The 24,611-nt window shown below is 39.2% G+C and overlaps 2 protein-coding genes across 5 annotated transcripts; one reads left to right on the top strand and one right to left on the bottom strand.

Moving 5' to 3' along the window:
• The first annotated feature begins 1,195 nt into the window (after positions 1 to 1,195).
• Positions 1,196 to 4,869, top strand: LOC121797354. Of its 2 annotated transcripts, none has more exons than XM_042196110.1 (6): positions 1,196 to 1,460; positions 2,040 to 2,312; positions 2,601 to 2,774; positions 2,875 to 2,981; positions 3,487 to 3,815; positions 4,051 to 4,869. In XM_042196110.1, the coding sequence occupies exons 1-6, from the start codon at positions 1,347 to 1,349 to the stop codon at positions 4,644 to 4,646; spliced, it is 1,593 nt and encodes a 530-aa protein (XP_042052044.1). In that variant the 5' UTR covers positions 1,196 to 1,346; the 3' UTR covers positions 4,647 to 4,869. The 2 variants fall into 2 exon arrangements, with proteins under 2 accessions (XP_042052044.1, XP_042052043.1); XM_042196109.1 differs by having other exon boundaries at positions 2,037 to 2,312.
• A 399-nt stretch (positions 4,870 to 5,268) lies between these two features.
• On the bottom strand, positions 5,269 to 10,845 carry LOC121795731 (autophagy-related protein 11-like). Of its 3 annotated transcripts, none has more exons than XM_042194329.1 (6): positions 10,764 to 10,845; positions 9,179 to 10,514; positions 7,035 to 8,691; positions 6,230 to 6,447; positions 5,949 to 6,162; positions 5,269 to 5,829 (listed from the first exon to the last, which is right to left on the bottom strand). In XM_042194329.1, the coding sequence occupies exons 2-6, from the start codon at positions 10,120 to 10,122 to the stop codon at positions 5,419 to 5,421; spliced, it is 3,444 nt and encodes a 1,147-aa protein (XP_042050263.1). In that variant the 5' UTR covers positions 10,123 to 10,514; positions 10,764 to 10,845; the 3' UTR covers positions 5,269 to 5,418. The 3 variants fall into 3 exon arrangements, with proteins under 3 accessions (XP_042050263.1, XP_042050262.1, XP_042050264.1); XM_042194328.1 differs by lacking the exon at positions 10,764 to 10,845 and adding an exon at positions 10,604 to 10,755; XM_042194330.1 differs by lacking the exon at positions 10,764 to 10,845 and adding an exon at positions 10,604 to 10,755 and having other exon boundaries at positions 5,700 to 5,841.
• Between the last annotated feature and the right edge of the window lie 13,766 nt (positions 10,846 to 24,611).

The raw sequence follows: 24,611 nt of genomic DNA, 5'->3' as shown, positions 1-24,611 counted from the left end.
AAAACTTTACCAAAAAGAATTAATTTCCATGGAAAGTTTTGGGAAAAAATGTCGACAGCCCTTTTTGTAGAAGGCCCAATTGGTCAGTTGACGGCCAATGTGAATCCATAGAAAAGTAGTACTTTCATGTTGAATAATCCACTCTCTCTTGAAGAGCAACCCGTACATATTGAGGGGTAATTACATCTTTCATAAAAAAATGTTTTACATTTACTTTAATTTAGTATAAAAAGGATTAAGTTTACATATTTCATACAAAAATTTACATTAGTGTTTTAAATTAATACATTCTGTTAAATATTTTAAACACAGTTAGTTAGTTTATAATTTATCCAACTTATAATCACAATAAAAGAATAATTAGAGATTTAATACAATTAATCACTCTAAAAAAATAATAGTCAATATCAATTCTTCCAGCAATTGATCGTGGTTTAAACAAAAATTTATCTCTCAATATACTCTATTTTTTATTGTATTCTTTATTGAACACAGTATAAAATAAGTCTATATTTCATCTTCAAACAGTAAATAAGTCAATATTTAATTTTTACAAAAAAAATTCAATATCTTTTTAGTTGTATTCTCCATGGTTACATGATAAAGCTTCAACCATAAAATGCAATAATTTGATGGTGAAGAGTGATGATTTTTTTTTCTCGATGTTTTTCATTTTTGTGGGTAATAAAAATAACTGTGTTTGAAATAACTAATGAAAAGTTTTAATTTAAAACTTTTTGTATAAATTTGAAACATTGATGAAACTTTTTGTATATATGATGTAATCGGAAGTAACGGTGTTAGTATGAACTTAACAGAAAGTATTATTTTGGAACACTAAGTAAACTTTTTGTATGAAATATGTAAACTTCATACTTTTTGTACTAAATTGAAACAAATGTAAAACATTTTGTATGAAACATGTAATTACCTCACATATTGAGACTTCACGGCCGACGTGAAGTCGTGAATCTATAAAAAAATACATTATTTTCCTTTTTGAATATCCTATTTAAAGTAATTAATTATTTTCTTTTTTAGATGTTTCTTAAAATAAAAATAACACCATATCTTATTTTATAAAAGGAAATAATCCGTATCTGACTATGTAATTTTTTATCCTCTCAAAATTTATCTTTCCGGCTTGTTTATATATATAAATATAAATCCTGGAGTGAATTCAATTTGCCAACTTTCTGAGTTGAATCATTCCGCCTTCTCTCTTCACATTAACCAAAGTCAATTTTTTATTCCTCTCAAAATCCATCTATTTGGCTAGTTTGCAATTGCAAGGGAGAATCCATCCAGATTTCAATTGAGACTTGGGGTTACAGGAAGGGTTTTTGATGGTTCAGCTGATGGGATCGCTGCATTCAGAGAATTTCCAAGATTCCGCCGAAGAAGAGTATGGCTCTCTCCCGAAGCGCGCTCGTCTGGGATCCGCCACTCCTTCTAATCAGGTCTTCATTTACAAGATTCGACCTTTTTTTATGGGTGTATATCTATTCCAAGGCCTTCAGCTTGTTTCTTTGTGTTGTGAAGCTGGATTTTTTAGTTGATTAGAGCTGTCGTTGTTATTCCTTTTTAAGGGCTGGTAGAAAAGATCATTGCCTCCATTTGATAATTTTCCATTAGTTTGTTGAGTAGTAGTGTTAGAAATTGATGATTTTGGGGGAAAAAGTCGACTTAACCACTTTTGATTCTCCTAAACAGAATTATAGTCAATGCAAGATCATCATTCCACATGCATTTGTAAATAATTTGGGATTCTCCTCGATTTTGCCTCATACTCCCTCCAACCCTTAAAAATAAGAACTTTTGAAATGACACGGTTTTAATGCAAAAGTGAAAGAGATAGAAAGAAAAGTGTGTTAGTGGAAAATGGGTCCCACCGCATTAGAGCGAAAGAAATTTCCTAAAAGGGAAAGTTTCTATTTTCAAGGATGGACTAAAAGGGAAAGAATTTCTATATTTAGGGGACGGAGGGAGTATGTTGGATTGTGTCCTTATTAACCGTTTATTGCATTCTCTTTCAGCAGTTGAGCACTGTGTCGAATGGGCCTCCTTCACAGTACAATCCACTTGATGAGCCGAGTCCTTTGGGTTTGCGCCTAAGAAAAAGTCCGTCATTGCTGGATTTAATCCAGATGACGCTCTCCAAAAGAAGCAGCAGCTCTATCTTGGAGAATACTACTGAGATGACTGACCATGGAAGCAAGAAAGATACGAGGCCGAGTGCTGCATCAAATGCTAGTGACAAGATGAAGGCTTCCAATTTTCCAGCCATGTTATTGAGAATTGGCAGCTGGGAGGTAGAGCTTCTGAATTTCTGCCGCACTGTTCTGGTCAAGTCAGCCTGCATTTTTAAGATGCAGGCGTTTAACTAAAGATATATGGAGTTGAGTAATGAAGTGTGTAAGCTATTATGAAATAAAGATGTAAATAAATTATTATTAACTTGAAGTGAACTGATCTTCGAAATGCTACTTAATGAAGTGTTTGGATAGAAATGGGGAAACTGTGTCCTACTTCGAGATATTACATATACGTCTTAATGTGTTAATCCTCCTGCCAATTGCTTATGTTGGATTTTTTGGCAGTATGTTTCAAAATATGAAGGCGATCTGGTGGCAAAGTGTTATTTTGCAAAGCATAAGCTTGTGTGGGAAGTTCTTGATGGAGGTCTCAAGAGTAAAATTGAGATTCAGTGGTCTGAAATAACTGCTCTGAAGGCTGAATTTCCTGATGATGGTCCCGGAACTTTAACCATTGTGGTAATGATTTTTCTTTATATGTGCGAGTAATAAACTATTAATCTTCACCTGTAAAGTAGGTGATTCAATAATCTTCCGTCCTTGTTATCATTTTTTCCAGCTAGCTCGGCCACCTACTTTTTTTCGTGAAACCAATCCACAACCCAGAAAACATACTCTATGGCAGGCAACCACTGACTTCACTGACGGGCAGGCTAGCAAAAACAAGTAAGTCCCTGTAGATTTCATCTTTTACCTCTCGTTTACACTATCATAGTCAAGCTTGTGCATGAAATTCACTCTTATTTATTCACATTTAAGGTGCTTTACTTCTCTTAGGTATAAAAGAGTGTGACACGATTCAAAATCTTTAACATTTCATGTGACTGTATTGTATCTCTATGAGCAAATGAATCATGTCTTCCTTGTCATGCATGCTTGATTATCCTTTTTCTCTTGTACTTTTGACTGGTGAACAAACACTTATTCTCCGTCTGTTAACTTTCTCAAAACTAAGATTTGCACGTCTGCATAAGAAAAGATACTCTAAAGCTTACTGAGCGTTGTGCTTGCTCGGGAGCTTAAGATGACTGTTTAATTTATCTCAAAGTTCTTGTGTTGCATATAGATTCTTCAGGTAAATGCAAATTTAATAATTCTACTGCTGTTCTATTAAATTTCACAATCTTGCTGGATGTAGCCTCATGGATGAGTAATTGCTGCTCTTTTATAGGAAACATTTTTTACAATGTCCTCCTGGCATGCTAGATAAGCACTATGAAAAACTCATTCAGTGTGACACACGTCTTGGTGTCTTGAGCCAACAACCTGAAATAATTCTGGAGGACCCTTACTTCAAGTCACAAGCTTCTGTATTTGAAAATTCAGAAGAATCTTCAGGGGATGGGGGAAATCAGCAGCCACATGCTGCCAAGGGATCACCCATCTCTACTTTCCAGGAAGTGGCTTCCTCGGCTGGTCCACAGTTACGGGCTCCCGAATTCAGAAAGAATCCCCTGACAGTGCAACATGTGGCTAAAGAAGCAGCATCACCAAGCTCAGGTATAGAAAAGTTTTTACCCTGTTTGATATTTGCTCTTAATGGATCCGTAACTTGGTTCCTATACCCAATTATAGCTTGCAGCTATAATTGCCATGTCTAGCATTTCATTTTTTCCAACTGCTCAAGTCAATTATTAACTCTTGAAAGCTAAATTTTGCTAGCAAGCTCAATAAATTTTCAAGTTCTGCTAAATGTTCGTAATAATGTAAATATTTCCCCTTTTTATTTTACTAGTTATTGATACACAAGCAATTGAAGGGAGTAGGAAGAGTATTGAGCATGATTCTGGAGGATCAAAAAGTCGGGAATCGTTGAAGGTAGCAGGCCTACGCCCCTCCATGTCAGTGACCGATCTTGTGAACCACATTGGAAACTGTATTTCGGAGCAAGTGACTTCTGGAAGCTTACCCTCAGCCAAGGCATCTGAATGCCATGAAATGCTCGAGAACATTTCCCAACTTTTGCTCAGTGATAGTACTCACTGTCTGGCGGGGTTGGACGAGAGATCTCTAATGAAGAAGGTAGATTCTCTGTGCAGCCTGCTGCAGGATCCTGCCATATCTTCCAGTGCTCTTGTTGATGGCGAAAACCGTAACCAAGTTACTGATCCTGCGAAAAATGTCTACTTTGACCTTGCAAATGATGCTGTTCATTCTACACATGAGAAGACCGAGCAAGCTATGGAAGTAGGTTCTGCAGACGGGCCTTGGCTACCTAGAAAAGACTCGCTTAGCGACTTGCTTCTTCATCTTCCGCGTATTGCTTCTCTTCCAAGGTTCTCTAACTTGTTATATGGAATTGCAGAAGGTGAAGAATATCAATCTCCGTGATGATTCTTCACTTATTTTGTTTCTGTAATGGGAAATCTTGGTTAAGGTTTATTGCAAGGATTCTGGAATCAGGTTCGTGAAGAATCCCCTACATATTAGCTCAAGAATAGGTCCTTTTTTCTATTTTGATTACGCACTTTCTTAGTTATGTAAATGGATGATAATTGACACAATTTATTGCTTCTTGCTCAAATCTTCACTATGTTGAGAAAAATTTATTAAAGAAGTGTGTTCATTTACTATATTTATTAATTCAGGTGCATATCTACTCAAAATTTATTTGGTAAATGAAAATTTTTATTGATATTGGTTGTTATCAATTTAAATAAGTGTGTTCATTTACTATATAAAATTATTGTTCATAAATGATACTCTCCTCGTTCGTTTCTTAAAAGTAGAAATTTTTTTCTTTTTTTATCTATTTTCCAAAAATAAAAACCTCCATTTTAGAAAATAAATCCCACAATCCATTAACACTAATTTTTCTACTCTTTTATTTTTTTACTTTACCAATTTTGCATTAAAATCCATGTCATTTCTAAAATCCGAAGTCGCCATCATATTAATTGGTAGGAAAGAGATGTTAAAATAAATAGAGTTCAAAAGAGATGCCACGAAACCATTATGTACAAAGAGATGGATTGAATCAAATTGTAACTATACAAGAGAAGATGAAAGTTAAATGAAAGAGAGTTCATCTTCGGCAGCATATCATAAAATATATTTACACTTGGTATCTTCCATCATGTCCATCTGCCAATTTGCAACAAGATCAGGAAGTAGGTGAATGAATTGTGGTATCAGGTAACATGGCTATGGTCACTATGAAGTATTCACACCCAACAGGGAGACCATAAGGGTTTGATGCAGATGCTGAACTCAGCCCCAACCGCCGGCTGCCAATCTCCGGCATCAGCACATCCACCCGGTCTCTTCCATGCTCGCTTTGTTGTGATGCCGGGGCTGGTGACTTTGCTATTCTTCTCTCAATGTGCACGACCTGCCCTACGATATAGCTTGGACGGCTCGGGAGGTGATCAGTGAACAAGGCTACCGACTCAGCAGATAGATAGTAGTAAGGGCAGTTGCGGTTGATGGCCTCGTAGTAAACAGAAGATTTTAGGACAAATGCAGCTATCTCGTGCACTTCTAACCGCCCGAAGGATATCTTCTCTTTGTTCGCCTGCAATTAAAACTTTTTCCATCATATAATCGTTTTCCATGTATGTCCTATTTCTGGATATATTTTTTGTTGACATGTAGATATGAGACCGAGACAGCATCAAAGAAAGCATATGTTACCTGCTTTTCGAGTTGATGCTTCATGTAAAGAGTATTCACCAACTCTTTCTTCTCTTCTAGTTCCTTAGTGAGTTTCTCACTTGCAGCTTCAATTTTGGAGTGTCTGTCGAACAATTCAGTACGTTGTCGCGACAAAGCACTGACTTTATCTGCTAGCACCCTTATGCAGTCACGGAACTCAGCAGTACCGTCATCATCAGTTTCACTGGCAACACTGCAAATTTAAAGCCATTTGAGCAAACATAATCATGCCAATGTTAGGAGTGAGCAGAAGTGCTTACCTGTTTAAAGACTGAGCTAAACTACGCAAAGCATCAGCGAAAGTTGCCACCCCAGATGTTAAAACACAGTTTTTCATTCTTTCAAAAAGACCGCGTGTTTTGATGGCAGAGATACGCAATGCACTATACTCTGAAGCCCTACGATCAGCAGCACAAAGATGGGTTTGAGCCTCCTCTCTCGCCTCATGCAGACAGTTCTCTAAATGAGCGCAATTCATCTGCAACACAATAGGATAGAGAGTAGTCCTAAGATAAGTAGAACTTTAATAACGGAGACAGATACTGAGATCAATAGAGAAATAGTAGTCACAATCAGACAACGCCCTCATATCTTCAATAAAAGAGTAAATGGAACACCGGAACCCTTCCCCAATGGATATTGAAAAATAAATATTTTAATATTTAAGTTCTCACACTGTTTCTCCAATTCAAAAGATGGATGTATTGCAAAACAACTTTTTTACTTAAGAAAGAAGACTCATGTTGGCCACAAGCTGAAATCTTCGTCTCCGTCTTCAATCAGCGACATCAAGAGAAAACTAAAAATCAAGATAGGCAGTGGTTTCTGGATGGACTTAGAAATTGTAATCTGATCATATTTTCAACGTTGATGGAAAATGCATGTGTAGGCAAATATTGCTCATTGAGCATAGTTTAACTAGAATTATTAGAAAAGACAAGTTCTCAAACCAAACTACTGTACAAAATATGGACAGATCACTTGCGGCCACAAGCCATTGCCGCTTCCATCAGGTGCCAATATAGTAAACAACAGATCAAAATTCAAATTTTCAGTAAGTAATACCTGAGATTCATCGAGCAGCTTTCGACCGATCTCTAACTCCCTCCCAAGCTTGGAAACATCATCCATTAATTCTTGGATCTTAGTTTCTGCATTCTCTAATTGACCTGATTTCTCTGCTAGTGCGTTTTGCAATTCTATCACAAGGCTATCACATTCTTTAGCACCTAAATCTGGCTGAACAGCTGTTTCATAAGACAATAAGTCTGTTGGTCGAGACATGCTGACCGCCATGTTACTAGCAGTAAGTGCCATGCCTGCATCAGACAACGGTGCATCTTTCTTTTCCTTGTCATGGAGATGTCCTTTATCACGGTGCAGATCTAGCATTGATGAATCCAACTGTGGATTTAACATAATAGAGGAGTCCATCATATTATCCCCTAGTCCTTCTTGTGCCTTACTATGATCAGAGACAAGCCCCGATTTCAATGAGCTCGATGCACAAGAGACTTCTTCCATTGCATGGGGCATGTGCACTTCTTCAATACCTGATACATCCGACTTGTTATCATTTATCTTTGCAGTTGAAACTGCAGATTCGTCCCCATCCACCGAAACCTTACCCCTTAGATACTGATCAGACAACCTTTGTTCTAATTCCTGAATCCGTTTTTCATAAGACTCACACTGCATTTGCTTTATCTTTAGCATTGATTGGAGGTGTTTTCCATACTCATCTTTCAGATGCAAAGCTTCAGATGTCTTCTCCGCAGCATTCCTCAACATGGTCTCTATTTTTTCATCATCAAAAGATCCATAATCAAGCTCGGTGCTCATTGAACATAACAGGGCAATTTTGGAAGCAAGTTCAGCTTTAAGTTTCGCATTCTCAACTTCCATCTTGCTAGTCCCCGCAATATCCATCAATTCTGACCCCTCAATAAATTCCTGAAAATCATACTTCTCTGGGAGGTCTACGCCAAATCCTTCAACTTCAGATGAGAGAGAACCCTCATTCGACATTGACAGGGATGTCCTCGGAGACCCATGTTTCTCACTCCTAGTAGAGGGTCCTACCAGTGATTCAGGAGCATAACGGTCTACATCTGAATAATCTAGAGCGAGCAAATTAGTGTCGAAAGGGGAAACATTGACATCACACGGGTTAGGGGTGTCATACAACCCCATGGATGCTAAAATGTCGCGAGGAATAAAAGTATTATGGACTTTCAGAAACTCCTCACGTCTCCTAACTTCATCCTCCCTCTCTGCAGCAAGTTTTTCAGCCAACTGCCCAGCCTTGCCCATATAGATCTTCATTGAAGCTTTTCTTCTCACTACTTCAGCAAGGCATGCCCTATAAGCAGGACCTATCCCACGCACAACTTTTAGGTGCTCAAATTGATCACTCTGACGCTTCAACGCCTCCTGGAACACAGAGAACTTGTAGCGCACATCTTTGATGCTAAACTGTATATATGCAATCTTTTGCATGTAATTGTGAACAAAATTATTCATCTCGTTCTTTTTATCTCTACAGAAGTTGAGTAAATTAGAAATTGCACGATCACATTCTTGCATCCTTGGAAGGTAGTTTTTCTCGTGGCTATCATACATTGGTCCCAATGCAGAAACAGCATCATGAGGGCGTAATGAAGACGACAACTTGCTGGAAATACAGTCATCCACAAGCTTCTTTACGGTATTTACATCCTTACTGCACCACAAATAGAATATTTTAGTTAGCCGTAATATCTTTTGAAGCAAATTCTTACTTTACAGCACACAACACAATGAAGAAATTTGATAAACAATAAACATCTATTAACTACTAATAAATTAATAACACTCATGACAGCGGACATCTAAGGGTGAGATTAGATTAGACTGCAAACACTAGTTACTCTTTCTTTCCTTCTTAGTGCATTGTATGGACAGTTCAACATCTTGTACATCATAAGTTCATCTTCAAGACCAAAAACCATAAATTCTAGCATCAGATTAACCAATCTAGCATCAGATTAACCAAACAATCTATCATCTAAAGTTACTAAAAAAACATAAGTAACCAACAATATACATATTTTGTATAGCTCTGCTATATGCAAACACACCATACCAACCAAATAGGTAGAAGAGTTGGGACATAGAATGCGTTGTGTGTGTGTGTGTGTGTTCTCATATAAGAGAGATAGAGAGAGGACCTGAGAGCTTGCACAATGCTCTTTTGCTCATTAATAAACTGCTGGTGGTCTTTTATTGTCAATTCCAAATCCTTGACAAGAAATGAAGCCTTTCCAGAAAATAAATTTTCTGTATTGTGCTTTAGATCTCCAAACTCCTGTTTAAATTCTGAAACTTTGTTCTCAAACTGCCTGTGGGAACTACTGCAATCTTCGACTGTTTTCCGCAGATTCTCTTCTTTCACAAAATCTAATAGGCACTTCCGGCTAGAAGTTTGCAATGATGGATGAAGTCTGATAGCTCTCAATTTTTCCACATCCCTCCCAAAGTTCACCAAAAGGCTATTATGTTGGCGGTGCTGCTGTGAGTAACATTTCATAAAATCGCTGTAGTTTTGAAGCACAATTCTGTAGAAATAATCCAAATTACCCCTTGCAATCTCCAACGCCCTCTCTTGCACCTTCTGCTCTTGCAAAAGCCTCTCACACATTTCAATTTTAGCTGATGTACGGCTGTAAATAGCATCTCCCCACTGAAAATGATATCTAAATTGCCTCTCGTATGAAGGCAAGGCCTTTAGTGCAGGATCTGAAGCATCATCCAGAGGGTGAGGGTTATGAGACGAGGACGGCGCTGGGGGATCAGGGATATCAATAAAGTCACATTGCTCCAGCTGGGGGGAAGGTGAATTGCTCCGCATCCTCGCTTTATTGAACAAAAACACTTCTCGCTCACTAGATGGGAGTTTATAAGTCGATAGTGGGCGTTGAGAGTCCAATTTCATGTCCAAGCACAACAGAAGCTGATCATTGAACGGTATCCCACACACTGACTCCAGGAACTTCTGCACAGCCTCAACAAGCGTATATTCCTCACAGTCAAGCTCATATGAGTGCCCATTCTCAGCAATATGAATCACAAGTTTCCCCAATCGAACAACACCTTCCAATGCATTAGAACTCATCGTCCCGCCCCCACCAGGATCGGACAAATATAACCTAAGAATCAACTGTTCTAACCAATCCCCCTTCTCCAGACACGCTTGGATACAACGAACTAATCAAAGCAGAGGAACTAAACAAGATCCTATCACCAATATCCCAAATGGACACACAAAATCTCCAAGATAACCCTAATCAATCCCAAACCACTATCTATCTAACCAAATAAACTTGAATTCCACATCTATTTCCTTTGCTAGAAATCCAAAAATCCTCCTTAGAGATCTGCGCACATAAAATATCCCAAAATATCGAAAATTCAATTGAAACTGACTAACCCAGAATCGCAATTCTCAATACACCAACCGCATACGATCAACAAATCCCCAACTTCAATCACAATTCGCGAGCACACCTGCAATCAAGCAACCGAAAAGTCTAAATCACACCACAACAAAAACAAAAAAAATTAACAAAAGGGGGTAAAAAAACCCACTTAACGACCTCAACAAAAGAAGACTTTTTTAAAACAAAATGCCCAAAAACACTGGAGATGGAGACGTAATCAGCTCTAATCCACAACTAGAAGAAAAGCAAATTGAACACGAAAACCCATGTAATCCAATATGCCGTGTTGTGTGAGCGAAAATCTTTGTGAATATACCTTGGTGTATGTATAGATAGGCAATGGCGTGGAGTTTTCCTCCGAAGACGAATGATTGATTAAATTAATGGTTAAAGAAGTAATCTTTGTTTCTTTTCTTCGAGTATTAAATAAACAATAGCGTGAAATAAAAGGCAGAGCCTTGTAAGTTGTGACTAGGCATGCATAAACTGAACCGGACCGCCGGTTAATCGGCGGTTTCGAACCGCCGGTTCACAAACCGGAACTGGAACTAGTGCGGTGGTTCCGAACCGGTAGATGGTTTGGCGGTTCATGTGGGCCGGTTCAGGTTCAAGAATTTCAAAAACCCGAACCGCCGGTTCGAATCGCCGGTTCAAATAACATTTAAAAAATATATATTTATTATTTATAAAAATCAATTTTTATATATAAAAATCAATTTTCACAAATAAATAAATACAATAATTTTATAATAGCTTATATTTATTTGTTGGCCCTATGATTCTAAGAGCATCCACAATGGTTTTAGGCTAGTCATAGGCCAGCCATAGGCTAGCCACAACTCCTCCTGCCACATCATTAGCACTAAAAACTCCTCATGCCACATCATCAGGACAAGCAACTGACTAGCCACAATAAACAAAATTATAAAAAATAAATAATTAACAATCACACAAAACACGGAATTAAATTTACGACACAGATACGGGAAAATTCAATAATAATAGTAAAATTAAAAAAGTACATTAATTAAAAAAATTACATTAATATAAAAAAATTACATTAATTTAAAAAAAAACCCCTCTTCCACACACGAGCCTCCGCCTCACTCCTCGTGGCCGTCGCCGTCGTCGCCGTCGTTGTCGCCGCTATCCGGGACCCCCACCTCTGTGGCATCTGAGCCCGCGTCTGAGCCCCCCAACCGTGCCGCTGCGGCATCCAAATCGACCCGCATACTCTCGAGCATTGAGTGAAGAAAACTCTTCTCCACGGGGTCAGTTTCCGCCCTCCATTCAGCTAAGATCTTGTGAACTCCTGCCCGAAACTTCTCGGAGTCCATCAGGACCTCATAGCAGTTCAAGTAGGTGAACTCCTTATAAAGCTCGGGCACGAGGAAGACTTTCTCCGCTATCCTCCTGCAGTCCTCGTCAGTTTGGCCACTGGTCTGCATGCGGAGGGCGTTGGTGTACAAGCCAGAAAATCGGGAGACCGCAACTCTGATTCGGTCCCACCCCTTCCGGCACTCCTCCCCGCTGTGTGGCCTCCCCTCCGGGCAAAATGCCTTGTAGGCTGCTGATATTTTAGCCAACAAGTTGACGATCCTCTGATTGTTCGAATGGAGGGGATCATCGCAAACACTCACCCAAGCTTGGACAGCGCGACGTTCTCCGCATCTGTCCACTTCCTCGGTGCCGGGCTGTCGTCATCCGACTCGCCGACCACCCTTTTGCCCTTCCCCTTGCCCTCCTTCTTCTTTGGTGCGCCCCGACCCCGCCCTACCCCCCCGTTTGAACGGGAGTGTCCGCATCCTCGAGATCTATCCCCAACTCCTCTAAGGAGAAAGTCTCACACCTAGTGAACTGCGTCTCCGATGGGGTCGATGTGTACGAAGAAGCAGTCAAAAAATCAAAACTGGGGCGATAGACATTGTCCCCCCGGGCGTCCCCTGCATCCCGGGCTGCATCCCCGACTGCCACCCCGGCATCATCTGCATCTCGGCTGCCCATCCCGGCATCATCTGCATCCCGGGTTGCATCCCCAGTACCCCCTACCCGCCCTGCATCCCCTGCCATCCCGGCATACTACCCCCCGGCTGCCATCTCGGGCATCATCTGCTGCCAAGGGTACATGTTGTAGTACCCGACCATCGGACCCCATCCACCTCCCATGGGTACCGTGGGAGTTTGAGACTCGCTCGTCACTGGAAACACCTCGTTGTTGTTCTTGTTCAGAAATTAAGTGAGAGACAAAACTCGTTAAAACAAGCGGTGCGAATAAAAATGACGTGTAAATCGCGTACATATAGTGTTTCGAAAATATAAAAAAAGTGCTGGCCGATCGCTCGCCGATCGCCCGCCTACAATGGCGGCCAGCCGATCGGCGAGCGCATCGGCCAGCACCCGAGCGCCGATTTGGCGGTAGCCGACTCCAATGGTTCGGCGAGCGAACCGGCTATCGCCGGGAATCAGCTAGCCGGTCCGCCATTGGAGATGCTCTAAGAACCATTCTTTGTTGATAGAGACATCCTTGAATATTTTGTGTTTCACTTTCAATGTGGGACAAAATATGTTGAAGTATTTTCTGTGATAACTACATGTTTAGATCATTCATTCATCTTTTTCAAATGTGGGATACAAAACTTTCTTTTGTTTTCTACTTTTATTTATTTTTACTACATTTTATTATTCACTAACTTTATCTTTATTTTTGTTATGATTCATTTTCTAAGACAAATTTATATATAATAATAGAATAAAATATAATAGTTCAATTAAATTTGAATGTTACATGTTGCTCATAATTTGTATATTTATAGAATGTGGATGTGTTCAAATAATAATAATAATTGGATTTAAATGTGTTCACTTTTAAGAATTTTAAGAAACCAATTTTGGTTGTTTCTCTTTTATAGAGACACCCTTCAATATTTTTTGTTTCACTTTGAATGTGGGACAAAATATGTTGAAGTATTTTCTTTTATAACTACAGGTTTAGATCATTCATTCATCTTTTTCTAATGTGGGATACAAAACTTTCTTTTGTTTTCTACATTTCTTTATTTTTTACTACATTTTATTATTCACTAACTTTATCTTTATTTTTGTTATGATTCTTTTTCTAAGACAAATTTATAGATAATAGCATCAACTAGAATAGTTTAATTAAATTTGAATGTTGCATGTTGCTATAATTTGTATACTTATAGAATGTGGACGTGTTCAAATAATTGGATTTAAATGTAAGTATGTTGCTAATTTTTCTCAATATATTGATTAAAATGTGAAAAAAATAACAATTAATATAATTGGTATAATAATGATAAAAATTGATAACTAAAGAATGATTTGTTTAGTGGTATAATATAGTTTATATATTTATATATCAGTACTAGACTAATAGTATGATTTTGTATAATAGTTGTTATTCTAATAGATGTAGTATAATTTATATAAATAAAATTATTATTTGTGAATATATTCTTGATAGATAAGAATAAACAATTATTGAGTAATATGATTTGTATATAGATAAATAATTATTCATATTATAGTTATCGCTAGATTAATACAATTTGTATAATAATTATTCTCTTAATGCGTATCATGGTATTTATTAGTTAACATACACATAAACTTATACACAAACAAATCGATAATGATAAAGAATTAAAGAATAATACTTTATGAAATTATATTTGTTGTTAAGTTATAATAATGGAAAATAGTCAAGATATAAACTAATATAAACAAAGATGATGGAGATGTATCATATAGTTATAAATAAGGAGTTTTATCCCACATTGAAAGAAAGAGCAACACATCCAAGAACATGTAGCTATAAAAGAAAATCATCCAATACACTCTCTTTCAACGAAAAGGCTCAAGTCCAACATTAAGTGTAAATAAATTGTAACTTATAAGTTGTGACTTGTGACTTGTAGTCTCGTTGAAATAAACACAAAACAAGAAAAAAAAACTGAACCGCCGAACCGGCCCTGAACCGGCGGTTTTGAACCGCCCCATGAACCATCGGTTTTTTGAACCGAAACCGCCAAAACCCTTGGCGGGCTGGTTCAGGTTCATGAAAATGTTGAACCCTGAACCGCCGGTTTTGAACCGGAACCGGCGGTTTTTGAACCGTGTGCATGCCTAGTTGTGACCAGCAACAACAGCAGGAGCTGCCTATGTTGTGTTGCTTTGGGTTGTGTGTTACAATTCAGAATAGGGATTCATCACTAAACATTTTTAATCAAGTACTCCTACTTATGATTTTTGATGGAAATTAAGTCTATCAATAATTGTAGATGTATGTATATCACTCTGTTTCATTATAAATTAAATATTTGTTTTTCAAAATTTTGTCTAGTTTTATGTTGTGAGTTAATAAAAAAAAATAAAGTAAAAGATATAAAAAAGTAATGATGATGTTGTTTGTTTTAATTTTAATAGAGTGAACTGCACAAAAGGGCCCTAACTTTTCTCCTTGTAACAACAGAGGCCCCTAACATTTAAAAATCACTTCACAGGGATCTAACAAAATATATAATCACAAATCGTGTTTTTCGGACCATAACACCCTCAGGGCTTGGAAGGGCAAAATCGCCCTTTTCATGGCTGCCACTGCAGTGGCTGCTGCATGCACTGTTGATGGGACGGCGAAAAGCAATTGATGTGACAGAAAAGCATGTGCCTTGTCCCCTATTATTGTCCCACGCTTCAGACCTGCATTGTAATTTCCAAAATTTTGTCATTTCGCCAAAACAATTAGCCGGTTGCTTCTCTTTCTTTTTTTCCTCCAATCCACTTTCACTTCATCATTTTCGTCTGGCATAACCCTATCTCACCACAATTTTCTACTAATTCTTGGAAAACGCCGCTGCCTTTCACGCCATTTTCATCAATGCCTCCAAAACGGAGACGAAGTTCCGCTGGAGCGTCCTCTGCCCGTAGTTCTTCAAGGCGCAAAACGAAGCTGCCAATGCCATCGTCTTCATCACCATCACCTCCGGCATCACCTAGATACGGTAGAAGGGGTCGAGGACCGGAGATAATCGACGTAGACCCAGAAACATGGAGCATTCGCGATCCTCGGCTGGATTTCTTTGTTCCGGAAGATGAATATAGTAAGTTCAAATTTAAAATTCCAAGCAAGCGATTTTGACTGTGATTTAGGGCTCCGAAAATTGGTTGTTTTGTGAAATTGTTTTGATATCGTCGCGTTTGGGAAATTGTTTTGACTGTGATTTTTAGGCCTTTATATGTGAAATTTGTTGATTTAAATTTGGAACTTTTATTACTCTATACAAACCCTAACAGGGGACCATGTCCGAATGTTTTCCGTCGCTTTTCATCACGGAGGGTCAATCTTCGAAATTAATGGACAGAAGAAGTATGTTGGGGGGAAATTGACATTCTTTGACTATTGCTGGATTCGCCAATTCGAGCTCTTAGATCTTTCCAGCATGGTGTTGCGGTTGGGGTACAATAGGAAAACCATCTGTGAGTTCTATTACGTTCATCCAAGGTACAGTTATGGCTGTATGGGTGTGGAAATATGAGGTCCATTGCTGCCCATTACTGACGATCCACATCTGGCCCCTTTTCTCGAAGTCGCGGCTACTAGCACAAAGCTAGTTCACATTTATCTCGTGGAGATGACGGAGACGGCCGCATTGCTCAAGAAGCGAAAGAAAGAAGCGGGGGAGTTTCTAAAATTTGTGAATGCTTGTAAAAAACCCACAGTGGTCATTGAAGAGCTTGACGAACCAGACCCAATTGTGCTGAAGAGTAAACCGAAAAGGAAGAAACATCAGCACGAGGAGCAGAGAAAACCATCGGCACCATTATTGATGCTTGAGTGGTACCCTAGGGATGTCGAGTTTGAAGAGTATTTGACCAAAAGTTTAGAAGACAAACGTCGCGAATGGAAGAGGGAAGATGATGCAGCACATAAGAATTTGATGGAAGCATTTGCATCATGTAGTTCAGAACAAGCCGAAGCTGTTGTGGTGGAGGTTGAAGAGAATGATGCAGTCGATGGAGTTATTGGACAAGTTAGCCATGGTGAACACGTTATTCAACCTGAGGTTGAGGTTGAAGCAGTTATAGACCATGCAGAGGTTAGTACATCACTGTGGAATATGTTTGTGATTTGTTATTTATATTTGGTATTCATATGTGATTCATCTTTTGGTCAAATTGGGCAGCATGAAGATGAAGCAATTGTAGATCCTGATAGCGTGGCAGAGGTTAGTGCACACCTTTGTAATAGAGTTGTGATTTATGCTTGTATGTATGGTGTTCATTTGTGATTTTATGTTAAATCAGATGGGGCAATCTATTTATAGTTAAGATGTTCAACATGTTGACGATAGTGTGTACAACCCGACCCTGGATTTTTCAGCCGAACCTCAATGTCAACTGCAGTCGGAAGTTCCCATTATCGAGGAGATTCCGGATGAATTGCTAATGTCCGGACTTGAACGTGATGTGGAACAAGCTGGACAAGAAGTGCATGATGGGCCGGAAGTGCAGGGTGGACCGAAAGTGCAAACTGGACCCGAAGTAGAAGGTGGACCGGAAGTACATGATAGTCCGGGAGTAGAACCTCAAGAGGAGGTATACATTCCATCGTTTGAGTACGTTCCGGACGGCTGCCATCTACATAACGAGGGACCGCCGACTGATGATGAAGATGATGAGATGTACCATTTTATCTCGTTGGCACACATGTGCCGAGATGAGCAGCTTTTCACCTCATATTATGAATCTATTTTCCAACAACAACATGCGAGACAGGAGCCAGGGAATGTAGACCAGTCGGGTGAAGGCGAAGCCCAGCAGGGTGAAGGCGAAGACTAGCCGGGTTGTGCCGAAGACCAGCAGGGGTTAGGGGGATCAGGGGATAAACGGCGGATGAAGTATTCGCCTTATGTGGGCAAGAGGAACATGACAGACAACCCACTTTTCGAGGAAGAAGTTGTGGACGAGCTACAAGATATTGATGACCTTGAGGACTTGGAGGGTTTGGAGGGTTTGAAGAAGAGAGGCATAAAGTTTACCCCGATCAAGCTCGAGAGTAATGCGCTTCCGATGTGGAAGCCTGGTGATGTTTTTAAGCATAGAGATTTCTTCTACGACGTGTTGAGGCAGTACGCAATAATGACCAGAAGGCGGGTGCACGTGAAAAGAAATGACGGTGACAAACTTCGTGCGATTTGTAAAAGGCAAGGCTGTGAGTGGTATGTGTACTTGAGGAAGCACGAAATACACAATGATCATGATTACGTGGTGATGAATATGCAACACGATCAAGCGCACACATGCTCTCAGGTGTTGGATTCGAAGTGGCTGACGTCAAAGTGGCTAGGTGAGCGTTATATGGAGAAGATCAAAGCCAACCCTCACATTCCACTTGCAGCTATACGGCAGTGTGTCGATGAAGATTTTGGCCTGAAGATAGGTAGAATGAAGGCATATCGGGCCAGAGAGCACGCACTGGACGGCATATTCGGCGCTGCGGCAACCCAATACAGAAACTTGTTCTACTACAAAGCCAAATTGGAACGGGTCACCCTGATTCGAGCATACATATACATTATGAGAATACGAGGGATTCTGACGCCGTGGGTCCGAGATTCCTGAGGTTCTACTGCTGTCTAGGACCATTGAAAAAGGGATGGATGCAGTATTGTCGGCCAATTATCTTCTTCGACGCTTGTTTCTTGCGAGGGATGTACAAAGGAAAGCTCATGACAGCAATGGGGATTGATCCCAACAATGGCTGGTGGCCGATTGCTTGGGCTGTGACTGAGGCCGAGAGTTATGTCCAGTGGAAGTGGTTCGTTGAGTACTTGTCTGATGACCTGAACTTGCATGCAAATGGCCCACGATATGTGTTTATGTCTGACCAACAAAAGGTATGGCCGCCGTAATTTCAATATTACATAATGTACATGGTATGTGATTTAATTTTATCTGTGATTTGATCAATACATTATGTACCGGAACTGTGATTTTGTTATAATGTTTTGTTGTGTTGCATCCATCAGGGCCTTGCAAAGTTGATTGTTGAGGAATTCCCACAGAGCGAGCATCGCTTTTGTGTTCAGCACATATACAACAATTTCAAGAAGAGATTTGTTGGAGAAAATTTCAAAGACCGGTTGTGGGAGATTGCCTGGAGTACCACCCTCGAACATTATGTGGACAAGATGGATGCTTTGCAGACCGAGTATCCCCAAGCACATCAGTGGCTTTCTGGAGTTGCTCCTAAAGAAAAGTGGGTCAAAACATTTTTTCTCTCCATACACTTGTTGTGATGTGCTCCTCAACAATATTTGTGAGACATTCAATTCGAAGATTGCATTGGCTCGAGAGAAAGCAATTATCAGCATGTTGGAGGACATTCGGACAAGCCAAATGGAAAGAATTCAGATCAGAGGCCAGTGGATCAAAAGCTACGATCACACAGTCCCTCATGTTATCAAGGAGCTTGTTGATAAGTAGTACGCGAGGGCTTCATCGTGGAGGGCTACATGGAACGGACAGTCTTCGTACCAAGTAACTTGGCCGTCTGGCCAATATGTTGTCAACATGCGTGATCTTACATGCTCCTGCAGATTGTGGCAGCTAACCGGAATTCCGTGCACGCATGCTATCGCAACAATCAACAAGAATGACGACGACGTGACGCGATTCGTTTCCCGTTATTATTTGAAGTCAACAATGATCATGCTGTACGAGAATGTCCTTTACCCCATCAATGGGGTGGACAATTGGCCCAAGACTACTTCTGATGGTGCGGTGGAACTGGCGCCCCCGAGGTCAAAGCGACAGCGTGGTAGGCCAAAGAAACTGAGACGTGAGAAGCCCCAGATTCGTCTTCATACGGACGGAGGTGAGTCATTGCGTCGCACCTTCGTGATGAAATGTCGTCGGTGCGATCTAGAAGGTCATAATAGGAGGACATGCAGCAATGATCCTCGGACAGATGCCCACGCTCAGGTTGGGGAGACCTCGCAGCACAGCGGGTCGCGTGAACGTGGTGAGAGTACTTTGCCTGAATCGTCAAACAATCACCGACGCCAAGAGGTACTATGCAATAAGCATCTGCAACTATATTATCTAATTGTACACAGTGCTTTCTCATATATACTTACTATACTATTAATTGTTGCAGCCTAATGTTTCGAATCCTGGACCAAGAACTCGGACCAGGGCTCAGCCTCAGAGATGCGGCCGCCGCAGTGATCAAGATTGACGGGGCCTTACTTAATCTTAAAACTTTGTGTTTGTTTGGGATGGGTGAACAATTTTTTGTGGCAGTGTTGATATGATGTGTATGCTAACTACGAGTTTTTATATTTTGGTGGCAGTGATGATATGATATATGTTATGTATGTTACAGACTAGTTTGTAACAAATTACTCTAGTATTTTGGTGGAAATGATATCATGACAAATTACTCTACTTCGTCGGTTTGTATCCATTTTTTACATAGTATGTGATTTCAGTCATAGTTGGGTAACTTCATTCGTGATTTCAGGCATAGTTGAAACAAAACGTAATCAATCATCATCAGGCATTTGAAAGAGTACTTCGTCGGTTTGTATTCATTTCTGTACATGGTTTGTGATTTCAGTCATAGTTGAGTAACTTCATTCATGATTTCAGGCATAGATGAAAACAAAACGTGGTCAATCAACATCAGGCATTTGATAGAGTACTTCGTCGGTTTGTATTCATTTGTGTACATGGTTTGTGATTTCAGTCATAGTTGAGTAACCTCATTCGTGATTTCAGGCATAGATGAAAACAAAGCAAAGCGTAATCAATCAACATCAGAAGATAATGACGGAGTGAACACGACATAACTTTGTTATAACAGTAGAAAAATTACAATACATAAGAACAAGATTGTGAATTTTAACCGTCGGAGAGTTGTTGCCGTTTTACCAATTGTTAGCGCCAATGCGTCACACTCTTCAGTTTTCATGCCCAGTTGTAACTTCAAGGCTTCAAACCCCACAGTTTTCATGCGCAATTTCTCGTGCAGAACACCTTCAAGTAGTGATTTGGCTCGAAGTTCATATTCGAATTGGTCTCGCTCAAGTTTCACTCTCTGAAAGTAACTGTCTTGGCTTGGCGATAGACTCGCATCAACCCATCGAAAAAACTTGCAATCATCTTCCTGCATAATACTCTCTCATTAATCTTTATGCCAACAAAATTAATGGAAAAACGACCAAAATACATGGTTTTAACCTTCCATATTGGGCAGCGATAGTAACGCCTACTCGGGTTAGCAGCCGTCCTAGATGTCACAAGCTCAGCCTCAAGATCATGATTACAATTCACAATTTCGGGACGAGGCCAATTCCAATTGAAGCTTGAGCCGAAAGATTGAGAAGAAGAAGAAGACATTGCAACACGACCTGAATTCAATTCGACAGTACAAAATTCAAATCAGCAATGCTATTTCGCCGAAAGATAGCACATAGCACATAACTCATAGCACAAAAACTAAAATCATAATTCCGCCTAACCAAGAATCGCAAAATTTTCCACATGCCCCGACTGTAACCCTACAACCATTAAATTCGACCAAGAATTGCAAAATAGTTTTCCAGATGCCCGATAGTAACCCTACAACAAAAAAATCAACCAACAATTGAAAAATAAAATTCCAGATGATATCGCCTAAACCCTTGTGGATACCCTAAATTCAGTGAAATCCAGATGAAATCCCCCAAATTCCAGCTGCCGAACAAATTAAATCCCCTAAATTCCCAGATGCCGAATAAAATAAAATCGCTTATTATGTTTAGAGAGGGAAATATGAAATCAGACGAAAATGAAACGGAGAGGGAGGGAAAGATGAAAGAAATAGGAGAATTGAATTATGATTACTATTCTGTTTGACAAGACAGCCCCTAGGGCTGGGTAAAAATACCGAAATATCGAAATACCGCCCTTACCGTATCGAAAAAATACCGAAAATACCAGATTTTCGGTATACCGCAACTTTCGGTAAGGTATCATACCTTACCTATTTATTTCGGTACGGTAACGGTATGAATTTACATATACCGAGGTATACCGGGGTATACCGAAAATACGGTATATACCGTAATTTTAGGTATATACCGAAAATATACCATATTTTCGGTATATACCGATATCAATATATGCCAATTATATCAAGTAAATTCACACTTTTACCAAACAAATAAATATTTACATGTAGAAATCAAATCTTACCTCATTATAGTTGTCGGGTAATCATGTAAATATAAAATCAAATAAACTCAATTAGGAAAACTTGATATCGTTGAATCAATTAGTTTCAAACAAATATAAGATTTTAGTTAAATTAGTTCCAAACAAATATCGTTGAACGTTGTGTGATTGCGTGGAGTTTAATTGTTGCAGTTTTTTTATTGAATAAGTTTGAGTTTGATTAAATTTCATGTTTTCTAAGTATTTTTGAAAATTTATTTTCATTTGTGTTTGTATTTAGAATTATTTACAAAATAATTATATTTTGGTATGTCGTATTGTATTCCGATATACCGTAAAACTCTGGTATACCAAATTTAGATATGACATACTGAAAATACGTGGAAGGACTTGGAAAGAGGTCGAAAACACTAATAGAATGCGGATCAAGTTATATGGAATGATAACCGAACCGATTGGATCAGTTAGTAAATGTCGTTGCCACTTAATCAATGCAATCTAGCTCTCGCCCTTTCCGCCTTGCCAAAGTAATTTATAACTCCCAATTTTGCACAACTTTAACAGTAAAGCGGCAAGTTCGGGGTCGATCCCACAGAGAAGTTGGTGTGTCGCGTGTGTGAGTAGTGAACAGGGGGGTTGGCTGCTGCCACGCTTTAACTTGGGAGTTTTTAACTACTGGTTTTAATCTAGACAGAATTAAACTAGCTAGCTTGATCAATGGAAATTTAACTACTGGATCAAGTGAATTGCAGGTAATAACAGAAAAGTAAATGCGCGGATTAAAAGCGAAAATAACTTTGATTAAACTAAAAGCTGAGTACAACGTGAAATTTAAACTAAGCTAACACTTTGGAATCTAAGAAAGCGGTAAAAACTGAGAAAAATCTCAGCGGGAAACTTAAGATAACGCTAACAGAAATGAGTATTCTGCGGCGCTCCCTTTCGGTCGCCCTTTAAACTAAGCTGTCTAACTAAGCTAGAGAACTGAACTAAACTAAGCTAGAGAGCTGAACTAAACTAAGCTAGAGAGCTGAACTACACTAAATAACTAAGATAAGCTAAACTAGACGGAAAGTAAAGTCTCGGATGCCTTCTTGTGGTGGCACACCCTCTATTTATAAGCTCGATTCGGCCGCCAGCTGGATAACGATCTTGACAGGGAATATTCGCTTATTATGAGAGTGAGCGACTCATTGATTGCTACGTGCTGTTCTTCTAGAATGACGACGCTTTTTGGTAACAGATTCGTGACTCAGCTCCGTCCTTGTGTCTCATATTCCAGCAAGTGTCCCCTTCTAGAACGTCGTCCTTGATAACAGAATGGTGTGCTATATCCAGCTCATTTCCTCATGTGTTCTTCTTCTAGAAGCCAGCGGTCCCCACCTAACTGCTTGATCGCTCCCCCTTGATCAACTCCCCCGATTCTTGGCCTTTTATCGCCTTTTGTACTTGCTTGATCAGTTCGGCCTTGCTGCCTTGGTTAAGTGGTATTTCTGCACATTTAACACTTGTTTTGCGCGATAAACCGATCAAGTAGCATGTATTTCACCCTTAAACCGATGCATGAAATGAGCCTTATCAATAAGGTATGGTATCAATATTGAAATCTGTCTTACCGAAAAAAAGGTATACCGAAGTTCGGTATATCGAAAATTTTGGTAAGGTAAAGGTATGATTTTTTCTCATATCGAATTTTCTGTAAGGTATACGGTATGATGGTCTCGGTAAGGTATACCGTACATACCCACCCCTAACAGCCCCTGCACATGCAGACTATGTGCAGCATAGGGTGCAGGTGTAGTACGTAAAAAGTCTAAACTGCCCTTCAGCCCATTTGGGCATTTTCGTCCGGAAAATGGCAAAATACACACGATTTGTGATTATATATTTTGTTAGATCCCTGTGACGAAATTTTTAAATGTTAGGGGCCTCTGCTGTTACAAGGCGAAAAATTAGGGCCCTTTTGTGCAGTTCACTCTTTTTAATAAAATCATCTAAAAAAACATTTTCATTTTTAACCAGATAGACGAAACTTACTACAATAATAACGTGTAAATACAAAAATCTTTTGATGTATGCACCTGGACATGTTTGTGTACATAGACTATATTATTGCTTTGATACTAAGAATTTTCTAGGGTGCAGAGATCTTGGAGAGACTCGATCTCCTGAAGTCTAATTAGCTATGTAGATATAACTTTATTTATTTTATTTTAGTTTATTTTTCTGAAAATGAGATTATGAGAATGACATCTGTTTTAATAGAGAAAATAGATGAGAGAAATAAAAAAACACTAATTCGTGTAGGATTAATAGTAAGAGACATGTAAATGTGCGTTGAATATTTTAAGATCGAAATGAGAAATGACAAAATAAATTATTTTTGGGGATGAATAGAATAGAATATAATTTGATATGTGAAGGTGTATACTAGTATTAGGTATTCTTGTGAGAAAAATACATGTAGACATCTTTTATATTATGATGAATTTTTTTAATTAAAAAATGTTTAAATTATCGTTTAGCTTCTCCTATTCTTATCCTTTTTTTAAATTTATTTTTCTTATTTCATTTCAGATTTTTTTCATTCATAATTTTGTGGTCTTTATATATTTAAAAGAGGTAATTTCATAAATTATGCCTTAGATGTCACTATAATATTTAAATATTATGGTTATGCAAATTATTATTTCATTTCAGGATGTCAATTGAGTTAACTCGTTCGGATTTGGGCCAATCTATTAGGACTGTCGGGCTATTTAGGTGTGGGTAGAGTTGTCAAGTGGGCTGGGCCAGCACAGGCCCAGTGAGGCCCGCCTATATCGAGGCCTAGGCCCATGTCTGAGGCAGACTGGGGCTGGCCCAGGCTTTTATTAATTTTGTTGCCCGACCCAAGTGGGTCTGGGCCGGACCGGGCTGGGCTTTG

Source organism: Salvia splendens, chromosome 3 (assembly GCF_004379255.2).
Source record: "Salvia splendens isolate huo1 chromosome 3, SspV2, whole genome shotgun sequence".
In the NCBI taxonomy this organism is placed as follows: Eukaryota; Viridiplantae; Streptophyta; class Magnoliopsida; order Lamiales; family Lamiaceae; genus Salvia; species Salvia splendens.
This window is presented reverse-complemented; position numbering and strand designations above follow the sequence as displayed.